Source organism: Otolemur garnettii, unplaced genomic scaffold (genome assembly GCF_000181295.1).
Source record: "Otolemur garnettii isolate 467f Iridium unplaced genomic scaffold, OtoGar3 scaffold00113, whole genome shotgun sequence".
NCBI classification, from domain to species: domain Eukaryota; kingdom Metazoa; phylum Chordata; class Mammalia; order Primates; family Galagidae; genus Otolemur; species Otolemur garnettii.
In genome coordinates this window covers 6,599,801-6,626,858 of record NW_003852508.1, presented here as the reverse complement: position 1 = coordinate 6,626,858, position 27,058 = coordinate 6,599,801, and the positions used below count along the sequence as shown (strand labels likewise).

The following is a 27,058-nucleotide window of genomic DNA, read 5'->3' as shown; positions in this document are numbered from 1 at the left end:
CCAAGGCCACACCTGATTGGCTCATGGCAGGTGGTCAGCGATGCTCCGCCTCTGTCTCCTCTATCAGACCCCTGCTGTCTCCAAAATGTACAAACGTGTATGATTGTGACAATGTTTTTAAAGTACTCTACATGAGAACATTGTTTGCCATTTTATTTATTAGATGAACAAACTGAGGCTCCATAAGACAAGGACCCCAAAGTGGGAGAGCAAAGGTAGGGACTGGCCCCGCCTTCTAGGGCTCTTCCACCACTTCTGAGTAGGGAGTAAGATGCAGGCAAATGTTGAGGTTTGGGATGAAGATAGTGTGTTCAGAAGATAATACAGAAAGTATACAAAGTTTATGTTGGGCCAGATTGAATAGTAAGATACTTTCTTTGGGTTTTATGGTCTTGACTCTGCTATGAGACTCAAATACTAGTGATCCACAGCGTACCCCAGCCAGATGGGTGGTCTCGCTTATGGCATAGTTTCTCCAATTACAGTTTACCTGGTTAAGTAATACAGGTGGATTCTGTCCTTACTCCAAAGGTTTGCTGTGATGATAATGTATCTGAAATTATTGGTTTTTAAAGAAATTTAAGATGCCATGCCTGTAAAACTGGGGATTGTTATTAGAATGCTAGTAAAACATTCAAAAACTCATTTTATAGCCTCATTTACTTTCTCCTTTGGAAGTTTTTTCCTTTTTTACTAAATATGGAGGATCTTCAAACATGAACCATGGTGCTCCTTGAGTTTGATACATTGCAAATACAGTAACACCATAAAAACTGCAAATATCTGCCTGTCCCCCAAGTTCATTTCAGTGACAGTAGGTATCACAGAGTGGGTTGTGTGCAATAGACTTGACTGCTCAGTGCTAGTGTTCAAGGCTTGGAGATTTAGGTAGAAGCTACTGTCTGGAATGCCAGCACTCCCCTAAGTTTATGGTACCAACTGTTTGACACCTGGGTAGTGTCCTGTGAAGGTCAAGATCAGTTCCCTGAGCTGGACGTGGTGCCCAGTGTCAGGGTGGTTATCACTTTCCCTTTTGAGTGTACTTAAAATTGGCAGGTAGTCAGAATAAATGCAAATACTGAAAAAGAGTTACCTGGGGTAAAATTAGTACTTATTAGTTTTCTGAGTATAGAGTGTATGTTTTTTCCAGACTGTATCTATTTTCTGATATTTGTGACAGTACAGTTAGATGCTCTTTCTTAATGGATTGTGATATAATATAGACAATGGGGTTTTTTTTATTCATTGAATTTCTTCTGAAACAGACACATAAAGCTGAACTTCCTATACTTTACATGACTAAGTAACCGTCGATTTTGTTTTGTTTTTGTTTTTTGTATTATCTTAAACAGCAGTTATTTCTCCATTATGTACCAATGACATTCAGGGAACTTTTCAGAAAATCAGTCCCTGAAGTTTGCATGCAGAGTAACGCATACACACCAAATGAAAGCAGCTGGAGGCCAGGTGTCCCTGTGTGTCTTTCAGTCTTTCTTGATGCTGACTCCCTCTTCCCGTGACTGTGTATTTCATGTAACCGGAAGTATGTTCCTGACCTGTAAAATTTTCCTTTTAGGATCCACCCACTTCAGTTTCCCTCGGACTGAGAATGGAAGAAATGATTTTCAACTTGGCAGACACACATTTATTTTTTAATGACTTAGAAGTAAGTTCTCATTTTATAATACATATTTGATTTTACATATCTGAAATCAGTGATTGGTTTTAAAATAACAATGGAGTGCCATTTTTTAAAATATATCATTGGAATAATGAGACCAAGTAATTACTGATTACCTGGGAATGTGTTTGCCCCTCATGTTATTTGTTGTGCTTTATTCTGGCTGTTGTGCTTCACAGTTAGATCCCATATGACCATTGGTAAACATTAAAATCTGATAGTAAGAATCTTGAATATGAAACTTTGTTGATTATCTAGGCTACATATTTCTCAGCTGCAAAATCACTGTTGAGATTATTACCATTGGAATCTAACAGATTTGGTGGTGCTCACAAATACTGTCTACGTCAGACACTCCGATTAGGTTTGATGCATTTCTTTCTGACTGATTGAATGGGTAGGAGGACTTTTTAGTTAGGCCTCTGGTATCTGGGTGTCCAGGGTTTCTTCTGTCAAACTGATGATGATTTTACTGGTCCATTATGATTTGGGGGGAGACTTTTATAAGACATCTGGCTAAATGTGTTAGGGGCACCGACAAAGACGGTAATCTTGGTTAGCAGCATTCTTAAGAATAAAGACTATTGTTTTTCATATCCCTGTTATAAGAAAACATGACTAGAACTACATTTGACTCCCTTCTTAATAGAGACAGTTGTTTATTTAAATCTCACTGTTAAGCAAGCTTGTGGTGGGGCTGCCAGCAGGCATTAATCATCAAGATGTTGTTTTGCTGGAATTTATAAATGTATGTTATTTCAGACAGGAGAAGAATCTGAAAGATTTAGATAGAACTTTTACTGATCAAAGTTAATTGGCAGCAATTGGCCTTTAAATATTTCCTGATGTTTCCCTTTTCAAAATCAAGCAAAATGCACCTTATTTAATAGATGAGCCAAAATCATTTGAAAAATGCCAGTGTGTGACAGAACTTAAATGTGGTTTTTTCAACATCTGTCCTGTGTTTTGATTTCTTTTCATCTGCAATGAAACTACTCACAGACGAATTGGCAACTTCCAGTGCAATAAAATTATTTAAATGTGCTTCATTTTTTTTTCTGTTCCTTAGTGAAATATTTATTTTTACACTGAAGGGTAAAATATAATTTTTTTTTTTTTTTTGCATTTTAAAGTGTTTGCTTTCCTTGAGGAAATTACACATAGGCATTAATATTTAAGGTAGAAATTTCCAAGTGAGTGACAAGTTCAGAATTGCTTTTAGAAAAGCTTAATTACCATACTTATTTTCAAAAGCTGTTTCTGATTTATACTTGCATTTTCCTCCATAAGAGACTGGGACAAAAAAATTCCATATTTTACTAGTGTGTTAAAATTTCTTTCCTAAGTTTTCATTTGTTCTGGAGACACAGGCTATATCGGCATTTTTGTCCTCAGTATCCAGGACACCTTGTTACTCTCATCGATGTTAATAGGCGTTAATAACAGCCATCAAGATGAAAATTAGCAGTAGTTTGCTGTTTTTTAAAAATATTACTTTCTTAAAAATGCCAAAACTTGTCCACATAGTGCCAAAACTACGTGGTGAAAGTGAGAAGTTAGACCAAAACCTTGCCAAACTCAATTTCGAGGTAGTGCAATGAGAGTTTTATTTGTTTATTGACATTAGTCACACTGAAGTATTTATAGAGACTGACATAGTACTCAAATATATGAAGAGTATATATTTGAAGTTCTCGTGTAAGAATGTAGGAGACGGAGTTTTTTGTAAACCCGGATTAAAAAAGGAACAGACTAACTAGTGGTCTGGACAGTTTCTATTCCTGACGTGAGGACTGCTACCTGTTAAAGGTAAAGCAGAAAGAGAAGGCGTAACTGAACCAAATGGGGGAAAACAATGGCGGGAAAATTTTGAGCTTAGAGCCTTACAAAAGTTGATTTTAAAGTTATTTTACTTGAGAAAAACATAAAGATTTTAACAAAAATATAATAGAAAGATGCAGTTAGCCTGTCCCTGGCCATTCTTTAGTTGCTATAGATTTGTACTATATTTTTTAATAGTTTTCATACTTATTCAAATCTTGTATGTAATTTTGTAATTCAGCAAACCTGGGACTGGTCTCTGCAGATGTAAGTTTCTTTCAAAGTAAAAGGTAAAATTATTTCCTGGCAAAAATAAGGGAATTGGCATAATGCACTTAAGAAAACCAAAATTATCTCACCAGGCAGAAATGATGTGGTAATGCCTGATTTCACACTCCAATTAGCAATGCCTGTGGGTAGGGGATGCAAATATTTTAATATATTTAAATTAAATGTTTTTTAGCTTTCTGAAGTCTGTGGTACAAGTAATTTCAAGGAGTTTAACATTGTCCTCGTTAACTTGCAGTGTGATTTCTGAAGTCTAATTATTGACATTTGACCTTATTTTCTTCTCAATCTTTTGCTCTCTGTACGTGGTATAATTTGGTTAGTTCACTCTTTAAACATTCTTTAAACTCTTAATAAAACATTCTAAATAAGAAATACACTCTGGGAAGGGCTTCCAGCAACGAATAGCTATTGTGATATCTAAGTGTGTGCTTAAAATGATTATTAGGATATGATTTAGCAAATTTAGAATATAATTCTTAAAGTAAAAATACTTTACTTGAATTCTAAGAAATAACATTGACAGCATTCACCTTTTTAGTTTTAAAAAATCTTTTTTAGTTTTTCTTAAAAATCACAATTTACATTGACACTCTAGGAAAAAAAAACAAGAATTTTTTTTTTTTCCTGTACCATTAAAATGTTTGATGTGTTAAGGAACATGAGTGGCAGGGAGACATAATTATCATAGGAAATAATATTTTTTCCCACCCGAGACTCTGGCATTTAGACTTCAGTTCCATAATGTGCTCCTGGCTTTCTTATTTCTAAGTCTGACTAATGTCCTGAATATTATTTTACAAAAAAGGTTTCCATGTGCAATTTGATGATGCTTATATGGAAGTCATTTTTTATGAATGACAGTATGGAATTGGCGTTTTTTTTCAGGTTTTTTAGTAGGGAATGACTCTTTCTGAGTGGATGGAGAAAGAGTTCTTTCTGTTGGATTTTTATGGACGGGCAGTCTAAAAAACAGAGTGAGGAAAGGCCTTCAGCATATGATAATATTTCAGTTTAACCTGCTGCTGGTCAGTGTTCCTGCTGGATTTTTTCAGTAGTAGGAGAAAATATTTTACAGAAATGGATGAACGTCTAAGTAAAAATAAAGCATGAAGTTTATATGGAATTTTCCCTCTCTGGCGTTAAGTAATATGACTGCACGGGCATTACAGTTACCATTCCAATCAGTGCTATTGACGCAGTGGACTTTAAGAGTCAGCAGGAACCAGGTCTCTGGTTCAGGTCACACTTTTTTCCTGCAAGGGCAAGGTGTAGGTCTGGAACTTGATGGGAAACCTTCTCTTGTGTCTTGGGACACGCAGGCTTGGGAAGCTTTTGCACGTACCACGTTCACCCAGTTGAGTGTGAAGCCGTGTTCATCTCCTCTCATCACCCTCCTCGTGTGCATTTTAGTTGGGCAGACCAGAGGATTCTTTGGTGGCAGGATTTACAAGACAAATAATCCTGCCCTTTCTGAGGCCTTTAATATGTAGACTGTAGTCCCAGGTCTGATTTTTAAACATCTATACTTGCAGTCCATTGTTTTTACCTTTTCTATTTTAAAAAAAGAAAAGAAAAAGAGATCTGAGGCAGAAGATTCTGGTCTTATTAGAGCCTGGGTTTGATAAGTCAAAGGCCATGGAAAAGAGCTGTGGATACCCTGTGAGTAATACCATAATTCAAAGGGCACAAACTACAACAGTTTTTCTTGTAAAGCAAAAAAATTAGTTTGCCCCTTGGTTTAATTCAGTCTTTAAATTTGCAATAATATTTTACTACTTTAAAATTTAGGTTATCATCTATTATTTTACAATGTCTTATTTACAAATTTATTTTTATTGGGAAAAATCTTTCTTCAGCATATAGTTAGGACAATATTAAGTAACTTCGATTTCAAGTGAAGCACTTTAGACCGATGATGCTTGTACATTCAAAAGTGCAAAATATTTAATTCAGAAGTTGGTTTTTTGTGTTGGAAAAATATAACTCCCCGGAAAAGTGCTTTATTCTCTGTAAACAAAGTGTGTGAACGCTGGAAGCTCTGGCTCTCTTCAGCCAGAGAAATGATCTTGTGGGTACTTGCAAGGAAGTACTTGCTTTCACACCCTTCCACGAGCCACGGACAGGTATACGAAAGTGTGCAGGCACATAAGTCATTACATTCCAAACATAAATGCCGCTAAATGCGTGTATGTATACATTTATATGCCACTTGTCATTTTCAACTCTATACACTGACTTTAGTTTACTTGTTCATTTTCACCTAATAAATCCATCAAACATAAAGAACTACATTTTATCTAGATACCACAAAGAACTCATGGTATCTAGACTGTCGCCCTCTAAATGAGTATCTATTGGATTGAATTCTTATGTGTTGACTAAGCTTAGAAAATCAATTTCTGTTTCCTTCGCCATAGAAGAAAATAAGTTGACTTTACCTTCATGGGTTGTAAGGTGGGTTCCTTGGCCATGCCCATTTCCTTAGTTAATGAGAGTTAACATCATAACCCTCGGTTTTCAGGGGGCAAAATAAGTTTTTAAGCAACAGATGATTATTAGACATAATCAATAGGTGTTGAGTTTGTTTTAACTGTTTTGTAAGTGATGGCCAAAAAAAGAAGTAATGCCCATATTTTATCCCTTGTTGTTGTTACTATGGAATCATTTTATTCTTATTTCTGTATCATTTCTCCGATGATTCTGTCATCTTTATTTTACCTGAAGTTACAGATAGAAATATAAAAATACCCTCAAAGACATCCTTAATTCTGACATTCGTGAGAGAATTAAGAGTTAACGTATATAGCTGCTTAACAGGAGTCGCCTTATGTTATACCAGTAGCCAACACTGTACTTAGCAGGAAAGTAACAGGGGCGAATTGTCCTAACAAATGGAAACAGAATAAGAATGCCTTCTGTCAACATCGTTATTCAGCAGTGTTCTAGGAATTTGGGGCAGTATCAGAAGCTATGATTAGTGACATGAATGATATTAAACTTAATTGTTTTTTGCAGAAGATTTGATACACATAGAAAACTGAAGAGAATCAGCTGGAATATTCTTAGAATTTACAATAGATTTCAGAAATGTGAAAGAATACAGAATTAAATTTTAAAAAATCAACTGCCTTTCTATGTTAGAAGTGTGTAACACGTAGAAATTTAGATTATAATTTTTAAATAGAAGTGGTAACTACAACATAAAAACAATGAAAGAAAAAAGAAGGAGGAACATAAATAAAAAGCAATGGTGAGAAATTCACGAATAGAACTATGATGTCTCACTGAGGGACATGAAGATAAGAAAAAATGAGATTTCCTCTCTTTTTTGCAATATGACACAGTTGTTCTGAGTTCTCTTTGAAAGGATAAATAAGGGGGAAAAACCTACAGATTCTTGACAAAAGGTAGTGGATATCTGGCTCAACCAAATATTGAAATGTTTTATATTAATAATTCTATATTAACTTGAAGATTTACGCTGCCCTGACCTTGATACTGTACTAACTATGAGGAGAAGAGATAGTTCAGACACAGACTCGACTTAACAGAAAAATTCTGGATGTGTTACATAAAACAAAACAAATTAATAGTGAAGGAATGGATTATTCAACTTATTTGTTAAACTAGATAAAGAGTTAAAATAGGAAAGAATAAAACACAAGGAAACAATATAAGTGAATCAAAAGTAAAACAGAATTTCTTCTGGCCATTTGACAATAAGCATCAAGATCCCCAAAAAGGTTAATACCATTTGTACCAATTATACATCTAGGAATTGCTACTAATCAGAAGTAAAGGCAAGAATTTATAATAACACACGTTTCTAAATCATCTAATTCTGATCATGTTTTGTTTCTTGATCTGGGGTATTGGTTTTATCAGTGTCTTTAGTTTGTCAAAATTCATTGAGCTATAATTTTTTTCAGTAAAAGGTTAATTTTTAAAAACTGATTCTTTGAGGAATATGCATACACATTGTTTTGCTCACATTTCTGGTAAAAAAAAAAAGTGTATATATATATATATATACACACATATATGTTCCTATGTCTAAAATGTTCACTGCTATTTCTCTAGCATAGAGCCTGGCCCATAGCAGGTACCCAATAAATGTATATTGAATAAATAAATGGAAATATGTGTTGTGAATATCTTATGGAAATAGAAACTTTAGAATTTTAACACCAATTATTTATGGTATTTGGAGGGATATTTAAAATTTTAGATTTGTACTTTTTGTATATTCCAAATTCTATATAGCATCTACTTTTTCTGTCTTCAGGGACTAAAACAAATACTGTGTTTAAAAAACAGAGATAAAACTGAGAGACAAAACTGATCAAATTATTTGTAACCAATGAAGCAAAGAACTGAAATTATTGCAGCTCGGTAAGAAAGACATAAAGAAATATGTAAGAAATGGGCAGGCCCGCTCCATGGCTCACGCCTGTAATCCTGGCACTGTGGGAGGCTAAGGTGGGAGATTACTGTGAGCTGTGATGTCATAGCACTCTATCGAGGGTGACATATGGTGCTCTGTCTCAAAAAAAAAAAGTTGCCAATGGCTATTTTTGGATGATGAGGTTACACATATTCATGTAAATGCTTCAAAACAGACACTACAGCATCCTGTATTCTCTTTGTGCTTTCTTGTTTTTTCCTTCATTGAATATCCAATACTTATTTGCTGATTAACTGCTAAGTGGCTGGGGACAGTTATAGATGCTGGGGATTCAGCAGTGATTGGATAAAGGACGCTCTCCTTACTGAGTTTGCACTCTGGAAGGTAAGCAGGTAATAAACACTATGTAAATAAAACACTTTAAGAGAGAGAGAGTGCTATGAAGAAAAGAAAGCCTTATTGGAAAAGGGATGAACTGGAGTGGGGAATCTTTAGCTAAGATGATCAGGAAGAGATATGTTTGAGGAGATAACATGTGTAAAGATACTAGGAAGTAAGGAGGGAAGCAGAAAGCATTCGGGGAGGGGATTGGCAAGTGCAAAGGCCCTGAGGTGGGATGAGTTTCCCTCCTTCAAGAAAGAAATGGGACATCCACTGTCACTGGACCAGACTAAATGGGAAAAGGATGCAGATCACGCAAGGCCTTGTAGATCACAGTAAGGGATATTGCTTTTACTAATTACAACAGGGAGCCACTGGAGAATTTGAAGCAGATACGTGACAGACTAGTGTTTACATTTAAAAAAAATCAATTTGCTTATCAAATAAGGAATGAGAGCAATTGTAAATCGTTGTAGCCCACCAGACAGGACATTAGCCTGGGGCGGAGGCCCTAGCATTTCTGGACATAGTAAGAAGTCACAGGACTCCTTATGTATTTTGGTGGAAGCTCTGGCAAGATTTGCTAAGGGATCGGATCTGGGAGAGGAGGGAGACCAGAAACAAGGGTGACTGCTAGGTTTTACCTAGAGCAAAAGAGCCATCCCGTTTCTGAGGAAGCTTAGGTGTGGGGTGTGGAGGAGGGAAGAGTTGGATTCGAATATTCCGTGTTGAGCATACTAAGTTTAAAATACCATTCAGTGCTCAGGTCATAAGATGACAGCTAAGCAGTTAGCTAGCTATCTAGACACCTAGGTTTGAATCTCAAAGAAGAGAGGCAAATCTCAAGTTTGGAAAGTTCCAAAGCCACGAGACTAGATGGCATCTCACAGGGAAAAGAGAAAAACTTGAGAAGACCACCAAGATGGCACACGAGGCATTCTGACCTTTCTAACAGGGAGAAAGCGCTTTCAACAGAGAATTGTAAGGAAGAGCCAGTGAGGTAGATGGAAAAGTACAAAGTGTCCCAGAAACTTAGAGAATAATGTCATGAGAATGAGAGAGTATGACACACTAACGTGTGAAATGGGGCGCAGTCCAGCAAGATGAAGACTATTGGACTGAGTGCGAATGTTGGCTGTTAACAATTCTGATAAGCACCATTTCAGTGAAGCTGGAGGTGAAGCCGGATTGCAATGGGCTGAGGAAAGCATGAGAGTTGACATAGTGAAGATGGGAAGAATGAGTAAGCGTTTCCACAGACGGGGGGGTGCCTGGAGGGGATCATAGGATCAAGGCGGGAGGGTTGTTTAGCTTTTAGGCATGTTTAGATATCAGTGGGAATGATTCAGTAGAAAGGTAAATATATCTGGTGTGGGAAAGAGAGAGAACCACTAAGAAGTGAGGTACTAGAGGGGCAAGAGAAAATGAGATCCAGAACCCAAGTTACCGGCTTCGTCTAAAATAAGAAGGAAAGCCACATCTGTCGGTGTAGATGCGGCAGGTAGATGGGTTGGGCAGTGGGGAGAGGAGGCTGTTCTCGCTGTAAAAATACTTACCGTGCTATGTTATGATTTTCTGTCTCTCTCTCTGTCCCCCACTGGAAAATTTCTGGAGGTGAGGGACTGTGACTTGTCCACTTAAATCCTGAGTTCCTGGTATGAGATTGGGTACATAGAAGGCTGTCATATATGAATATTTTCTTAAATTAATTTTTTCCAAATTTTTCAAATGAATCTACAATAAGCATGACTTCATAATTTGCCAAAGTTAACTTTTAAAAGTTAAAAACTTTGATATTTTGAGTCATATCTCAAAATCTTTAAAGTCAACACACAATTTACATGGAAGAGGTATGGTATAAAATGATATACAGTGTGCTTCCAGTTTGAGGTTTAAAAATAATTTTTTTAAAAAATAGATTCAGAAAAAAGATTAAAAAAAGATTCAGGAGGCTGAGACTGGAGGATCTTTTGAGCATAGGACGTAGAGGCTGCAGTGAGTTATAATCATCCTTTCATACTCCAGCCTGGGCAGGAGAACAGCACCCTGTCCCTTAGAAAAAAAAAAGAAAGAAAGAAGTATTTGCATCAGAAAGGAAACATAACATTTTCTACAATTAAAAGTTATAAGACATCAGTAATTTCTGCAGTAAAAACTGATTTATCTCTGGATAGGAGAACAAAAGATTAACTTTATTTTTACTTTCTCATAACATTCTCCAAACATTAAATGGACTCATAACCCTACTGTTTCAACTGGACCCCAAGCCCTCTGCGTGGCTTATCTTACAGTTCTAGACGTACCAAAGATTGAACTCCTCATTCCTTCCTGAGGGCCCTCTGTGTGCCTCAGTTTCCTGTCTGTGAAATTGAGTGATGACACACCTCATACAGACACCGAGAGGGTTATGTGAATTGATACTTGCTAAGTGCCTGGCAGTGCTAGCTCACAGAAGCACCGAGAATGTCTGAGCTGCCTTATTGTTTATTGAGCAGCTTTTCTATGAAGAAGGGGCCAAGCCCTGCACAAGTGTGGAGGAGGAGGTAGGAATGACATAAGGAGAGGCTGGGAATGAGAGTGAGACAGTAAGTGGTTTGCTGCCAAAATTCCCCTGTAGTGTTCCAGCAGGAATCCCACCAGAGGTCAGCCTGCCCTCCCTACCCCCACCTCTGGTCCAGGCCCAGCGCGAAGACTTCTCTGATTCAGCCTCAGTCACGGAGGGAGGGGCACTGTTGGTACCTTAGGAGCCACTGCACCTGGCTCCGGTCACACTGTGCGCCCTTCACAGTCAATGAGGACGCCGTCTTCATGTCCAAAAGACACGTGTTTTCTTGGTTGTGCTGGTAACTTGTACTCATGGTCTTCCGAGCTCACATTCTGAAGGGTGGCTGGTGGAACTGGCTGGTGGCATCCCAGCCTGGAGCAGAGCCTTGCTGTGTGGGAGGTCGCTGAGCAGAGCTGAGTGTCCCCTTCCTGCACACAGCCCAGGGCAGCAAACTCAGGCCTCCCTGGGTGAAATAGTGAGGGAGGAGAGCAGCAGGCCCTGGAGAAACTCTTCTCATATCTTGTTTAAAAAAAAAAAAAATCATTGACTCTGACTCTTCATCAGCGCTGTGGATTCAGTCTTACTGTTATCTCCAGTTTCCATGTGTGGAAAATTGAAGTGAGGTGATTTTTGCCCGAAGCCAGTAGGGTGCTAAGCAGAAGTTGAAAGCTGGGTGTTTTGCAAAGAAACCCGTGTTTGTGCGTCGTTGCACAAGAGCTTTCTAGCTGTGTCACAGAACATGGATGTTTCTCTTGAACAACATAAAGGAGGTGCTTACAACTTGGGTGTCCTTACACCGAGATGCGGTGGAGCGAGCACAGTGCCAGTCAGGGCCTCTCTAACGTGTTCTTGGAAGCCCTCATTGCTCGCTGTGTCTTACAGACCTACACATGGTAGTTACTCAAGCTCCCTAAAATCTGGGAAATGCTGGGACATGGATCAATGCTTAGAGGGTACAGACAGACAGGGGATGACAGACATGAGCTTAGAAGTTCCTGTTGCTGAATAGTCAAAACTATGATTTTCACAGCCCCTACATTTGAGATAAACAGAGCTGCTTTGCTATTTACTCACGCTTGCTCCATTCTGGACACTAGCTGGGCACTGAAGAGAAGAGATTAAACATACTCGCTGTCCTCAAGGAGACCAGATGCAGGCTGAAGCCAGAAAAGTAAAAGTACCATTATACCACAGTGGTGGAGACATTCAAATCCAAGGTCAAGTGGGTCGCCCAGACAGAGGGAGAGGTGCAAGGAAGAGAAGCTGGAGGAATGACTTCCCCAGGAAGTAACATTCAGCATGGCCCAGAGCACAGCCCTCAGGATCAGAGCCAGAGCCCACGGGCACTTGTGAAATGAGAGGACAGAAGGGGAGATGGAAGCCAGACCATGACAGGTTTTGTGCATTCTAAGAAGCTTGATTTTCTGTTGAATGCCAAGGAATCACTAAATAATTTTTTGTATAACTGTGGAGATGAATTGTATTGTAAAATCAAAGGTGTGAAACATGAGAAAGCAGCAGTATTTCTTGGTGGGAACAAAGCTGGGGCAGATTCGAAAGCTTTTGAGAACGCCATCTGGGTGGGATTTGGAGATGCCACATATATTGGGTATAAGGGGTAGTGAACAAGACTCTTAGCTTCTGTCTTGAGCAGTAAAGTAGAGCTCGAACACCCAGGAGACCATCTGGCCTTGGAGGAAGATCCAGGTCTGAGATGTTGAATCTGAAGGGTGTTGGACATGCAGGATGCACACAGGACAGCCGCTCAGAAGAGAGAAGGAAGGAAGCCGGCACTTGTGAAATCAGTTAAGATTTCCCAAGAACGAGGTATTCAGTGAGAGAGAAAAGTTAGTTTGGAAACACAGAATCTAACAACATATTAAAAATTCCTGATTCAGAAAATGAAATGATTTATGTAAGGCAAAAGTGTCGTTTTAAGCAGCAGTTATTCTAACAGACTGTGAATTAACCTGCCTGCAAAACCACTTTCCGAGCTTTGCCACAGTCCCTTCATGCCCTTGGATGAAGCCACTGGGAAGTGTGTGGTCTGAGGGGAGAGTGAACGCTTCCGGGATGGAGGGACCTGGGTTCAGTCTCTGCTTCCTACCAACACGTGACCTTTATTCTGTCAACGCTAACACGCTTCCGAGTGGGCAACAGGAGACACAGTGCCTGCCACGTGGGGGTGCCTCCATGAAGGGACTGTCTGCCCTTCGTGTTGAATGAAAACACCACTTGGGCGTCAAGGCAGTGGGCTGGATGGCTTCAATTGACCTGTCAGTGTTACCTATGATGGGCTTTTAGTTTAGAGCTTTGATTTTGACAGGTGCTTGCTAATCTTCCATCTGGGAGAGTCACGACTTTGTGAGGCAATAGGAAGGTTGCTTGGTAGAGAAAGGAATTCAAGGTGCCCTTATTTATTTTATTTTCATTTCATTTTATTTTATTTTATTTCATTTCATGTCATTTTGTTTAGATTGAATAGTGCAAGAGAAGGCCTGTGAGCCTATAACTTCAACTTCCCCAAAATGTGTTTGAGTTGCAGTCCCCGGAGTCTTCTCCCATTTCAGCACAGCTACAATGGAGGCTCTATCTGTGCCCAGCTCAGTATTCTAACAGCATTTCCAAGGAAAGGCTTTCTAAATCTGGATTCTTCTCACTGCTAATTGTGTGCTGTTCCTTTGTAAATCAGGTGGAGGGTTGGGGGCATGGACAGAGGCTGTTGTTTTTTATCAACATTATTTTTAACTCTTTTGCCTCTTCAGAAATAACTGGCTAAGAGTGATCTATTGATATTGGCATTTTGTGAGAAAATTAAGGAGAGTTTCTATATCCAAGAGATCATCCTATTTAATTTGTGGGAGCTGTGTGTTTTAAACACACCTAAATGCAATCCTACTGAACTTGGAGATAAGGTATTTCTAGCAGCAAAAATAATAATAAATAGCTTAGAAAACCAACACAAAGTATTTCCCATGTCTCTAATAAGAACATGTCAAGGTTTGGTGAAGTAAGAATATTTTTCCTTTTTAATGTAGCAACTAAAACGTTTACTTTAAAACATAAGGAAAATGATTTACGTTTTAAATGGAAAATGGATAATTTAGACTTACCAGCGTAGACCTATTCAGGTGCTGTTCCGCAGCAGGCAGCCTCATAGGTGGCCAAGGCTTTATGGAAACGGACAGGAGAGCGTTTCCCAAATCCGAGGGAAAGTGTAAAACCTCATTTACGTTGAGACGACATGAAAATGCTTCTGTTCAGTCATTATAAATTGAATTCATGAGGAAATGAATGAAAGACTACAAAACGTGTGGCCTGTGTATTTTCTAGGGATATTGCCACAATTTAACCTATAACATATATAATAATCATACTCTTTTAACGTATATGTATAGTATAAATACATATCATATTGTAGGTATAAATAACATACAAACAAGGTGTGATTATCTATAGCTCTAATATGTAATTCTTGAGACTAGGTGTGGTTTTGTAGGGAGTAGGAAAATAAGTACATACAAAATTTTAGTTTTCCTTTCAGGCAGCCAATTCTATTTCCCCTATTAACACCCAGTGATTTAGAGCACAGCAGGCTTCCCTGTGCCGGAGGAAATTTATCTGATACGACAGTTCACTTCCAGGTAATAGAACTTAAATAATGTATCCTTACTTGAAGACTTTGCCTTATAAAAGAAGATTCAGAAGGGATGATTATTTGTGGTAAAACTTCAGACGCACTCATACTTAGAAAAGAAGAGGGAACTTTCTGAGTAAGAAAGGCCCTCTCTGAAGCACTGCTGTCCCCTCCAGGGACTGACAGTGAGGGAGGCGATGATGGAACCCTTCCTGCAGCTCACAGGGAACCTTATTTAGAAAGTGCCTATGTCCGGTTGTACATATTTTTCTTTCCAGAGTCAGTGATAATTACAGGGCAGAGAAAATTGCCTTGGAAAATTTTTTATTAACGTATTAACTAAGGATATTGTTGAGCCGGATTTATTCTGAGCTATATGTTCTTTTGCACAAAAATTGAGTATTTCTTAACTATTACTAAATTATCCATACACATTAACTAAAGTTGATAAATTAGTGTAACTTTCAAATCGGTAATCCCACCCCTGCAAAAAAATAGAAGCATTTCAAAAGGTCAATTACATGAAAAAAAAATTTTAATAGTATTGACATAAGGATTACAGTTAAAGATATGGAATGGTGTCTTTTATTTTTACTTTTTTTTTTTTATAGATAATTTTAGGAAGAGTGAAAAAGTGTTCCAGAAAAAAAAAAAAACTTTCTTAAAATAGGATCTATTTAATATTAGAGCTTGCAGTTCATTGTTTTCTATATAAGCAAAACAGAAATAGTTCTGCATAGATTACAACTGCTTATTAAATGCTTTGTGAACAAATTGGAATGTGATTCATTTTCTTGAAATGTCAATGAGGGTTGAAAGAAAGTCATGGAAAGGGATAAAAGGTCTCCTGGTTTGCATATTTTTCCTTGCTTCTGGCAGCAAGTTTGCAATAAAAAGAATGATTTTTATGAGATTGTGATTATTCACAGCAAGCCTAGAGCTGGTGTCACAATGAAAAATTCTTCTTTAGTAGATCCTCTCAGCAGGAATAATAGATCTAAAAGAGAGGAAACAGGAGTTACAGAGAACACTGACTATTGCCGGTGACAAATTATGTTTGCAAAAACGATGAGCAAGCCCGTTGAAAATCGAGACGTCAGTTCTGCGGTAAATCAAAGGCTTAAATTCTTAAAAGTGGCTCTGAGTCGACGTTCAAAAAAATGCTATTTCTATTAGATGTGTGCTGGATTTTCTTTACATGTTCTGAATAATAATTATTGCGTACATTAATTCAGCCTTTAGCCTTTATCCTCATACTTCACATGATAAAATTTAAAATATATAGTGTGTTAATGATAAAATTATAGAATTGAACCTAGTATCAAACACTAGTGCATTGCCCTCTATTATGTCTGAAAGTTCACAACTTTTCGCTGGTTCCTACACAAAGTCATAAATTGCCGCATTCTCTTATATTAACTGTACCATAAATGAAGCGATGTATTTGGGCATCAGATTCTGTGAACAATTTTGGCAACAGGGACATAGAGTGCAGTAAATACTTTGTGCTACTGTATAAAACGTAACTTAATAAAAGGAGCTCGTAGCACTAGATATTAATGGTAAACTTTTTAAAAGGTAAAATTACAAGTGTTGATATCATTAGATCAAATGTGAAATATGCCATAATTATCAATTAATCAGTGCTTTTCAAGACACAGTGTTGAACAATTTTAAATAAACCCATTTCATTTTAAAAGTTTATTGTCAATTGTTTTTGGCTTTCATTAAGTGAGACTTTCTTTTCCTCACCCTAAGTTTGAGAGTGTGAATGAAGACAGATATATTCAATATTTAGTCACATGTTACAGGGAGGCAATCGTGGTGAGAAAGAAGGAACTCCAAGCAGAGTGGAGCTGACATTTATTAGCCCTGTACTTCCTTAGAAGGAGCAATCGTCATGTGATTCCTTTGGGATTCTGTGAGCCACATGCTAAAATGATATTATCATGATGTCTTATTTTTTAAATAGCACATTTGAAGAGAAATTTATATCGTAGGAAAATACTTAACCTCTGAAAAACATATTTTCCTACTTTAATGATTAATGCAATACTGAGTTTAGGAGTCCTGGAAACTGTTACTTCGTGATCTTAAATGTTTACCATAATTGTATCTCTATTTCAGCACGTAGCTTAAGCACTTCGATTTATCTTTGGCCTTGACATACTATCTGCAGCACTCTCAGTAAAGACTTTACCTTCTAAATATCTCCTGGATATTAGTATAAATAGAATAAGATCAAAATAGCTAATACCTTACCTTTCTTGAAACTTCTGTAATTCAAATCTTGGGTTCTAATGAAGCACTTAGGTCTCCTACTTAATAGAAACATAATTCGGGGAAAATCTCACTTAGATAATGTCTAAAGGCTATTATAACGTTAAATAGTCCATTAAAGCACCCTTTTTGTTTGTAAAAGCAGTGTCTCCACAAGTTGCAGCTCATTTCCAGCTCTCAGAAACAGATGTGGAAATTCCTCTCTTCAGTTTCTGAGATTTGACATTCTGTTTTTTCTTTTCTCATTGGCTTACATAGTTGTCATCTCGCTCCTATCATAACAGATACAGATATTTCAATGTTGACTTAAAGTACTATGTGTTGGTGCCAGTGGTGTGCTGAGTAGGTAGTTTAGGGAATTTAAAGGTACATTTGCCCTGGTGTGTCTTAATTCCTTAACTTGCACTTCCCAAAACTGTCACACAAAAGGGGGCCAATTTCCAAACTCTTTTTGTTCTTCATTAAACCCTGGTCACCCAGTAAGGCCATCTGTGTTTGATACCTCTTCTGGGGAAATGACTGTAGTGTGGGTAGGTGGGCGCAAAGGGGTACACCTCTTTTTTTGTGCCTTAGGCAGAGGGAATCTGCACACTGTTGTTCTGTGAGGAAGCGGTGTGGTGGGGCAGAAGGGAAATAGTTCCCCCAAGACCCCCCAGACCGAGATTATAATTCCTGGCAGAGAATGTCGCTGGGGAGAAGCTGCAGGGCACACCCTTCCGGTCCCCACAGGCTTGCATCGAGCCTCCAAGGCTCTGTAGAGGGTGTCTGGCAGCACCTAAGTTACATCTGTTTGAACCTGCATTGGAGGCTTGACCACGTCTTCAGAAAGCATGTGGGAATCAGGTTATTCCACAGCAGTAAGTATGTACACAGCGTCTCAGTTGGGCATTCTCCTTTTAGAAAGAAATATGTAAATAAAACCTGGTTTCTGCAAATCTAACTCGTGGACAGAATTTCTTAACCACAGAGGCCGGAGTGGACATACCAGATCTAATTGTCAGTTAATTAGAAGCAGAGCTATTCCCATCTTTCCCATCAATTGGCTGATTCCGTGGCCACCCGTCCCCCTGCTTCAAAGTTCCAAATCATAGAGTAGCTCTAGGGATGTCCCCTTTTACCTTATTTTTGCAAAGAAGTTATCAAATATCTAGAGAGTCCAGAGTTATTTCCAAAAACCCCCATGGGAGTTTTATAACTCCTTTATAAAACTCTTGTCACCCAAACCCTGGTCACCCAGTAAGGCCATCTGTACAAGTTACATTTTCTGGGGAAATGATTGTAGTGTGGGTAGGTGGGCAAAGAGATATGCCTCTTTTTTTCTAAGTATTGCTGATCAGTTGTCAAAATTAAGCTTTCAATTTGTGTGTGCCTGTGTGTCTCAAGTACTGAAACTGCCCTTGTACTACATAGAGACATTTTCGTGTTTGGAAATAAGAGGAACATTTTTTCTTAGTAACTTGTTGATGTCAAAGGTATCAAGCAAGTGTTTGTATTGTTCAATAGGGAGGTCAGAGCTAGGGGTGTGATTGCTTAATGACAGAGAAGAGGGCACATTGCACCTCCCTTGGCCAACTCCAGCTGGTCTCACTAGGCACGGTGATGTAAAGACAGTGAAAATAGCTAGTTCTCTCCTGACTCTTTTTTTCCTTCCATTTTTACTTTGTAAAGGGAAGTATTGAAACAATTAGTCAGCAGTATGGTGTTAGTTTTCTCATGGTAAATTTGGAACGTGGAGCAAATACAGCCTCCCTCAGCAGAATTTAGGCTCCTAGAATTTAACTTCTCCGAAGACATGCTGTAGCTTTTTCATATTGTTCCTTTCCATAATGTGCAAACTGCCTCGGAGTCGTCTCAGAGTCTCTGTTTATTCAAAGACTTCAGGTTTTCTCTGAGTTTGTGATTCTAGTTTCATGTTCAGAGGTAGAGAGCATCAGTGCCCTGGCTGTTACGTCACTCTGCTTGACGAAGATAATAAGACTCATTGTAACTGTCTTAATTCTTTTTATTTTCCTAAACTAACTTGAATTGTATGGTGTATTTTTACATAATTATGGTACAAGTGAAAGGCTTGGGGGGAAAGTACAGCCACTACAGTATCAAAGCAGAATAAATATTTGCAGAAAAATTCTGCCATAACTTAATATTTTGCATATGAGCCCCTGTGCACGATGTGAGTTATTCCTGGGGCTGGGTCCAAAAGAACATGTCTGTGGCCCAGCCCTAGAAGGCCAGAGATGATGATGGATCAGAAAAAGGTCAGCTTGAGTCTCGATGCCAAGAATAATGGCAGAGGGGACCAAAAAGGCAAAATAACAGTGCAACCAGAGTTTTCAAAGCAAGTGTGCATTCACCACATGGCTGCAAGGCCGTGCCCCGCGTGGCTGGCTGCCTGCTCCCTGCACCAGCACTGGCTCTCTGCTGCTTCGTGTGCTGGCAGCTTTCCCCAGCCATCCGTGTGCGCACTTTATCAGCTCCATGAGTGCGTAGATGTCTGTGAGCTGAGGGCTGGCAGTAACTCAAGCCTGCTAATTTATTTATTTTACTTCTCTGCGAAGCACAGGCCATGTCACATAAAGGGATGCCAGGTGAGGGTAAACTCTGGTCATTTGGTTTGTGGCATTTGCTGAAGATGGTTTCAGGGGCCTGTCACATTGGAGCAGAGGTTTGCAGGCTAGTCCTTGTGGGCACCACACCATACCTCTGACAGTTGCCATTCTGCCCTCATTCAGCTGCCCCTGCTGTGACAGTGGCCTAATCCACGTTCCTGGGTCTCAGACCTCCTCCTCAGGACACACCATGTCGGTGTGGCCTGCTGGAACCTCTGCTCACCTTATCTACAGTTGCACTCTGGACCTTCCACTGCTGGCAAAGACCCCATTACCACAACGGCTCTCCTTCCAGGACCATTTCCCTCTGACGTACCAATCATTTACAGGCCTGGTATACATGAAGGGTTGGGGCTTGTGCTGAAGGATGGAGGACCCATATCCCCTGCCAGGCAGGGAGAGGGGGCCATGATCACAGACGCTGGGCAGAGGTAGGAGGGAGGCAGACAAAGGGGAGGTTGTCTCAGAGCTGGTGTCCCTTAAGCTCAAAACAACTGAGAAGCCCCAAAGGACCTAGGTCATGGCCAGCACCGACAGTGAACCCTTGTCTATACTGTGTGAAATTGAGGAGCCTGGGAAGAAACAGGGAATCGAGGATCAAAGACAGAGTGTCTCAGCATTTATCTTACAGTATTGAACTTCTCTGAGTATTCATTTTTCATACCTGTAAAATGGATTATAACATTAAATACTATCGCATTTTCACCATGAATTCCACTCGACATTAGGAGTCTGTATATGTGAGCGTGACCAGCGCCTACCTCTGCAAAAACTCCACCAGAAGTTTAAGAAATGCCCTTCAAAGGAGCCTTGTCATGGCTTCGGTTCTTCCAGAGTTCTATTTGGTGCTATGTGGTAACATGTGAGGATTGGTTAAATTAAACTATTGCTCATGTATTCCCCTACTATTATTGACTAGTTAGGCTGTACAAAAATGGTACGGATTTTGACATCCCTTCCAAAAGGCACTAATGAAAGAGAACTCTTTTCTCTACATCTTGATCCCCTTGCAGCTGTCGTACCAAATTATATCTGTGATTTGGGGGCACAAGAAACAATGTCTTCAAGAGGCTTCTTTCTTTTCTGAGGCCTGAGTTCCTGCATATCTGTAAATTCTGCTTGTGAACAAGGGCTTGCCCTCCTTCCCCCACCCCACAGCCTTTTGAAGGTAGAGGTCCAGCATGGACCATCTGGGACCAGAAAAGTGTCTGTTTCTGTCACCACAGCTCAGGGACTGTGAACCACCATTTATCTGTTTATTGGTGTGTTTCAGTCCCCAAAGCCACAAGGACCAGCAGTAGACCAGGCTGTCCCTCCCTGATCCATATAATCTCAGTGCTTCAGACCTCTGCAGCCTCGCGGGCTGAACAGCATCAAGCCGTTCACCAGGAGGGTTCATTCCGCTCCCAGGGAGTTTCTGCAGCATTTACTGCAATTGTCATTAATTTGTTACAAGTATAGTTAATGAATTAACTTCTCTTTCTTACTGCTTAATGGGGTAAGTCCCTTGAAGGCAGAGACTGGCCACTTGTTCCCTGTTTCCTCAGTAAAGACTTGCTCCAGGCTGTGGCCTGTAAGCTCTGGAACTCTTCACCTGGCTCTGTGATCCTGGAATCTCCTTTGGGACTTTTGAACTTGCTCTTTCTTTTGTCTGGAAGGCTCTTTCCCCAGACCCCATTTGGCACTGCCTATTTTTTTTTTCCTTTGGTTTTTGTGAAAAACAGTACTTTTATTAAGTTTGGGGCATTTTTTCCCTTTTGCTGTATCTTTTTCTACTTACCAATTATCATTGTCTAACACAGTGTACAGTTTGCATATTTTCTACCTGCCTTGTGTCTCCCCAACAAGAATGTTAGTTCCACGCCAGTGAGGATTTTTGTCTCCTGTGTTTGATGCTGTGTCTTTGGCATCTAGAACAGAACACAGAAGCATCTTAATAAATAACCCAGTACATGAGCGAATGACCTACCACTTGTCTGAGCTGAGGCACCCGTTAGCTCGGGTTGGTGTGACTGCACAATCTAACTCCTGTCCTTGGAACCAATACCTGTGCCCCAGTGAGGTCCTAGGCAAACACAGCAGGGGTCCCTTGGGCATTTCTGGCCCTGCCACTGCCCCTTACTGTAACTACCAGTGGCCCCAAGAAATGTGAATGCTGTTCCAAGACTTGGTTCAGTGAATGATTGCAACACCTTGAACTTATCATGTGCATTTTGGAAGTTTATTTCAGAAGTACATTTTCAGCATATTTAGTCTGTTTTTGGAACATGAAATTCCCTATGTCCTGCACTCTGTATATCAAGTACTAAATTAGGGTTTTTAGAGATAGATGTTTGCCACCCACAAATACCTTAAAACCTCCTAGTTTGTGTGTGTGTGTATCCTGTCCATGGATTCCTTTAGTGGGGCTTTGCACTTTGTTGCTGGTAATGTTTTGGTGGGGCCAGAGCCCCTTCTGCCTAAAGCCACGGGCTCTTAAATCAGGCCTCACACCTCTTCCCCAGTTATTTCTTTGTCTGGGTTTAAAACAAATTTAGAAGCTAAAAAACAACCAAGCCCAGAGGGCAAAGAGAACCTAAAATTTGGCTCTTAAGAAGATAAAAAGCTCCGGGAGTCTCCCGTGGCTCAAAGGAGTTGGGCACCAGCCCCATATACCAGAGGTGGCAGGTTCAAACCCAGCCCTGGCCAAAAAACTGCAAAAAAAAAAAAAGGTAAAAAGCTGAATGCTTGCTGAGAAAATGGGAGAAGGAAAGGTCCTCTCTCCTCCTCAGTGGGGTATCTGAAGAAGGTGGCCACCAAGTTAGCAGGTTAGGCAGCTCCGCTGGGAGGCAGAGCAGTATCTTAACAGGCTCCGTGCTTTTAAGAATCAAAGTTTGGATTGAAGTGGTAATATTACAGCTTCTCACTGAAACTTGTTATAAAGCATACTCCCGAAGACATTTATGTCATCCTTTGTAAACTCACGAAGAGGCCCATGGGTAATGAATCCTCAATATGTATTTTGCATATTTGAAGTTTGTGCAATATAGTATTTTTCTGTTGTCCATTGACTGAAATAAACAATACTATAAGTATTTTTACGTGATATTTTAATGCATCTTAATTCTTAAATGTGCTAATGAGACCTTTTTCGAAAGGCCTTAATTTGGGATCTCTTTTCATAAAAATCACTCTATAAAAGTTCTCCTGTTAAAGAATGAGATTTCCTTGGTGCCACTACCCGGAACTTAGCTTTAATCAAGGCACTGTGAGTTTGCCACCTGCAGGTAAAGCTTGAAGGTGTTGACACTTAATTAGAGCTCACCTAGAGATGAAATGATACTTAAATGAGGGCCTGGGCACAAAAAGTTTTAAATGAAGCTAGCAGGAAAAAACAAATACAGGATGTGGAAGAACAATAGGAACAATGGAGTCATTAATAGTCCTTAGAAGATAACTGACTTCTCTGCCAGTAATGGAGATTTACAACTAAATTAGTTTAAGAAAAGCATCTTAACACTCTGCTTTTTCAAAGAATTCTTCCAGCCCTTTGAGGTAGCTAGGGAATTCTAGGTCAGCTTTGATTCCTTGAATTAAATTCTTTTAAACATATCTTTTCCTCTTCTGTGAGTCTCTCACCTTCCCCCTTTCTGTTCCTTCTCCCAAGATAGAAAATTTCTGCACTGTGGCACTATGGTGCTTTTTTTTTTTGGTTGGGGAGGGGAGCGGGAATGCTGTAGACTAACCACACAATTCTAAAAAAGTGGTTTACCAGCAACATAAAAATTGCATTTTTGGTTAGATGTAAGAAATTTCTGCTTATGATTTAGCAAGTCTTTAAACCTCGAATAAGTATGTTGTTGAAAACACAACTACCATTCATCATCTAAAATAAAATTAAATTAATAACTCTGAGAAATTTCCAATCATGTTTTCCAAGAATGACCTGTTTTTTAAATGTTAAATTCACAGTCAGCATGTGAGGGCTCCTAGACTGGCTTTTCCTTTTTTCTTATCTGAGGTTATGTACCTCAGGAGAGCGGGGGAGGGTTACAAGGTCAAAGTCTTTTCCTCCTTGGAACTTGCTGCTTGCTGGGAGAGGGCTGCCTGGAAAATAGATGCTTTAGAGAAGAGGTTGGGGGGGTCACGATTTTAATTCTGTTAAGGAACAGCTGGTTTGAGTTTCTTTCCACTTCTATCTCCTGCTCCCTTCCTCACAAATCCATGGAGAGAGAAGAATTTGTTCAGAAGGAACCAGCAACATAAAAATACACCGTCCATTCCTGCCGCGCTTTCCACACACGTCATCTCCGTTACCAAGCTGCATGCTAAGTGCTGTAGAGATGGGCTGATTTTATAAAATTAACTATATCTGAAACGTGACCAGAGCTTTAGCCAGAAGAACCTTTTAAAATACAAGACATATGCCTAGAAATTTCTTTAATAATATTTTTAAACTAAAACTTTAATGGAAGTAAGTACAATGAAGTCCTCTGGGGTATTTGGAACCTGACTGCACAGAGAGGAACATGGCTGAAATATGAAAGCCAAGTGTGTGTTACTGGTAAGAGACCTTGTCTATGTCCAAATTAGTATATCTTCATTCAACAAATGTTTATGGAGGGCCCATGGCTTTCCTAGGGCCCTTCCTAGCTGTGCTAGGGCCTGGGATACAGTGGTGAGGTGTGTGGTGTGCCGTGGGCCGGGCAGATAGGTGCACGCGGCATTTACTCAGTCTGATAAAGCTGCAGCCTCCTGTCCTGGATAGTTAATAGTTTACGCACTCTTTAAGATTTAAAAATCAGGTCTGTTCAAAATAACATAATGCTATAATCCACTCATAAATCTACCATGTAAGATGAATATATAATAATAGTAAAACAGAAAAATAACACAAAGTGTAAACAGTAAAAAAAAAAAAAATACAAATGGCTTGGTTATTTTTATTTAGGATTTCAAGTCTTCTGTGTTTGTTTTTATCGCATACATGTGTGTACACACACACACACACACACACACACACACGGAATAAAACTTACATCTCTCAAATAAACGGCAAACCAGTAACAGATTTTCCGTCTGGGCTCCTCGGCACACTGGCCTGGGGCTGTGTTGGTGTGTGGCTCAGCAGCAATCAAAGGTCATAATTTCATTGGCAGTTAGCATCAGGTTTAATTTTTCTAGCATGTTACATTTACCGAAATGTCTGGTTTCAGTTATGCTTAGGCACTGACTGAATCAGCTTTGAGCAGCATGATGTCTTAGGGTACCTGAGGTTTATGGAACACATATGCTAATTGTTTTCAATCACTTTCCTTTCTAAACACAAAAACGTGTTTTCTGAAGCTGAATCACGGTAGTCCTTAATGACACAGCTTGCTTCCCACAGTGGAAGAGGACCCCAAGTAGGTAAAAATGTCAATTTAACAAGACTGCCCCCTACTGATTGACATCGTTGAAAAACTCTCCAATTGAGGTGTTTTTAAAAATAGGCCTGTGTGGTTTTCTTAACAACTGACATGTGTCATTTTGATTGCATTTTAGGAATGTGACCAAGTTCATATAGACGATGTTTCTTCAGATGATAACGGACAAGACCTAAGGTGAGCTCCCTGAATGTTGAGGCCCGGTCTCCCTGTCAGAGTGGAATTGCTCACCTAATGTAGGTGAACTTTCTGTTTGGTTAACTTTGGGCTTTTCTTGCATCTGAATAGCACGTATAACTTTGGGACAGATGGCTTTCCTGCTGCGGCGACCAGTGCTAATTTATGTTTGGCAACTGGTGTTCGGGGCGGCGTGGACTGGATGAGAAAGTTGGCCTTCCGCTACAGACGGGTAAAAGAGATCTACAACACCTACAAAAATAATGTTGGAGGCAAGTGACTACCGCCAGTATTTCAGTGGGTTAGTTAAGACAGTCTGGGTAAAATTCTAAAAGTACCACACGCTTCTGTGTCACACCATTGTGGATATAATAGCTTTTTCAGGGCAGTTTCATCTGGCCATTACTCTGTGATTTAGTGACAGAAATTTTAGACTAGTGTCCTGGGTAGTCTCCTCTCGCCTTGGCTTCTTTGCCTGTTGGTATGACCTGGGGCAAGTTTCTTAACCTCCCTGACATGCAGTTGTCCTCCCAGGGCAGTGAGATTAGCAAATCTAGCCCAACTCACAGACAGTTGCTAAGCACCTTCTACTTGGTAGATGCTTGTATGAGTTTGGATGTTTGGACTGTGATTCAAGATGGCTTTAGCATAAAAAGGAACTAAATTAACCTAATAATGAAAAGCTTAGGGGGCGATGTTGGTCTCTGGATGGAACAGGATTCCAGATGCTGAGACGAGGTGTCAGAAGAACCTCTGCCAACCTTGAAGTAGGAGTCATGCTAGGTTTGTTCTTACCAAGTGGTACAGTGACCACCAGGAGATCCAGGTTTATATCTTACCAATTTAGCACCTATGTGGGGAGAGGAAGCAGGAGAGACAGCTTGCCCAACAGATTCAGCAAAAGTTCCAAGACTGACTTGCACCAGCAAAGTTAAGGCTCTGAGCCTACCTTGGGAGCCAGAAGCTGGGATTGGCTCTGGCCAAATTACAGAGTTAGAGGAATGGGGAAGAGTAGGCTCCCCATGAAGGAAGAGATGACTTCTCTAACCAGATGAAAGAATGCTGGGAATGCAAAATCAGTAGATGTTTCCTATAATGTTAAAGACTTGCCCACTGAATGATAGGATGTGAAAAATACTTTGTGCACTGGAAAGCTGAAGGGTAGTAATGCTAACTAATGTTTATTCTCTGTAAAGCCCAGGAGACATTGGTAGGGAAGTAGTTCATCCCATGCTTATAAATCCTCAGGTCTGCTTGGTCCGGCTAAGAGGGAAGCCTGGCTGCAGTTGAGGGCAGAGATCGAAGCCCTGACGGACTCCTGGTTGACACTGGCCCTGAAAGCACTCTCGCTCATCCACTCCCGGTGAGGCTGTCCGCGGCCCCGCGGGGACACGGGCGCTGCTCAAGCTCGCTCATTTTGGAGATTTATTTTTCAACAGTCTTTTCTTCTTCCTGTTCTCATAGGACAAACTGTGTGAATATTTTAGTAACAACTACTCAGCTTATCCCAGCACTGGCGAAAGTCCTGCTGTATGGATTAGGAGTTGTATTTCCAATAGAAAATATTTACAGTGCAACTAAAATAGGTGAGCTGTGTGTTTGTTTGTTTGTTTTTTTAAATAATCCACCTTTCTCCTTCAAGCTATAGTAAAAATGAAAAGCAACAAATGAGACTCTTTTTTGTCAGAAAACTAGAAGAGTAATTTAACCAATTTGCAAAATTGGCTTTAGTCATCAAGAGAAATCGAAAGCATAATCCGTGAAGCTGAAATCATAACATTTTCAATGAAATGTTTTTTGTTAATTCTGTATGTATCAACAGTTGAGTT

General features: G+C 39.7%; 1 protein-coding gene across 8 annotated transcripts in view; it reads left to right on the top strand.

Moving 5' to 3' along the window:
- Nucleotides 1-27,058, top strand: part of EYA1 (EYA transcriptional coactivator and phosphatase 1) — a 308,341-nt gene that overhangs the window by 268,931 nt on the left and 12,352 nt on the right. For 6 of the 8 annotated variants that reach the window (XM_012809809.1, XM_003797263.2, XM_012809804.1 and 3 more), the window contains 5 exons: nt 1,577-1,666; nt 25,171-25,229; nt 25,341-25,501; nt 26,478-26,592; nt 26,694-26,815. In XM_012809809.1, the coding sequence (XP_012665263.1) occupies nt 1,577-1,666; nt 25,171-25,229; nt 25,341-25,501; nt 26,478-26,592; nt 26,694-26,815 (547 nt within the window). The remainder of the gene's footprint in view (nt 1-1,576; nt 1,667-25,170; nt 25,230-25,340; nt 25,502-26,477; nt 26,593-26,693; nt 26,816-27,058) is intronic. The other 2 variants (XM_012809807.2, XM_012809810.1) reach the window with 2 other exon arrangements.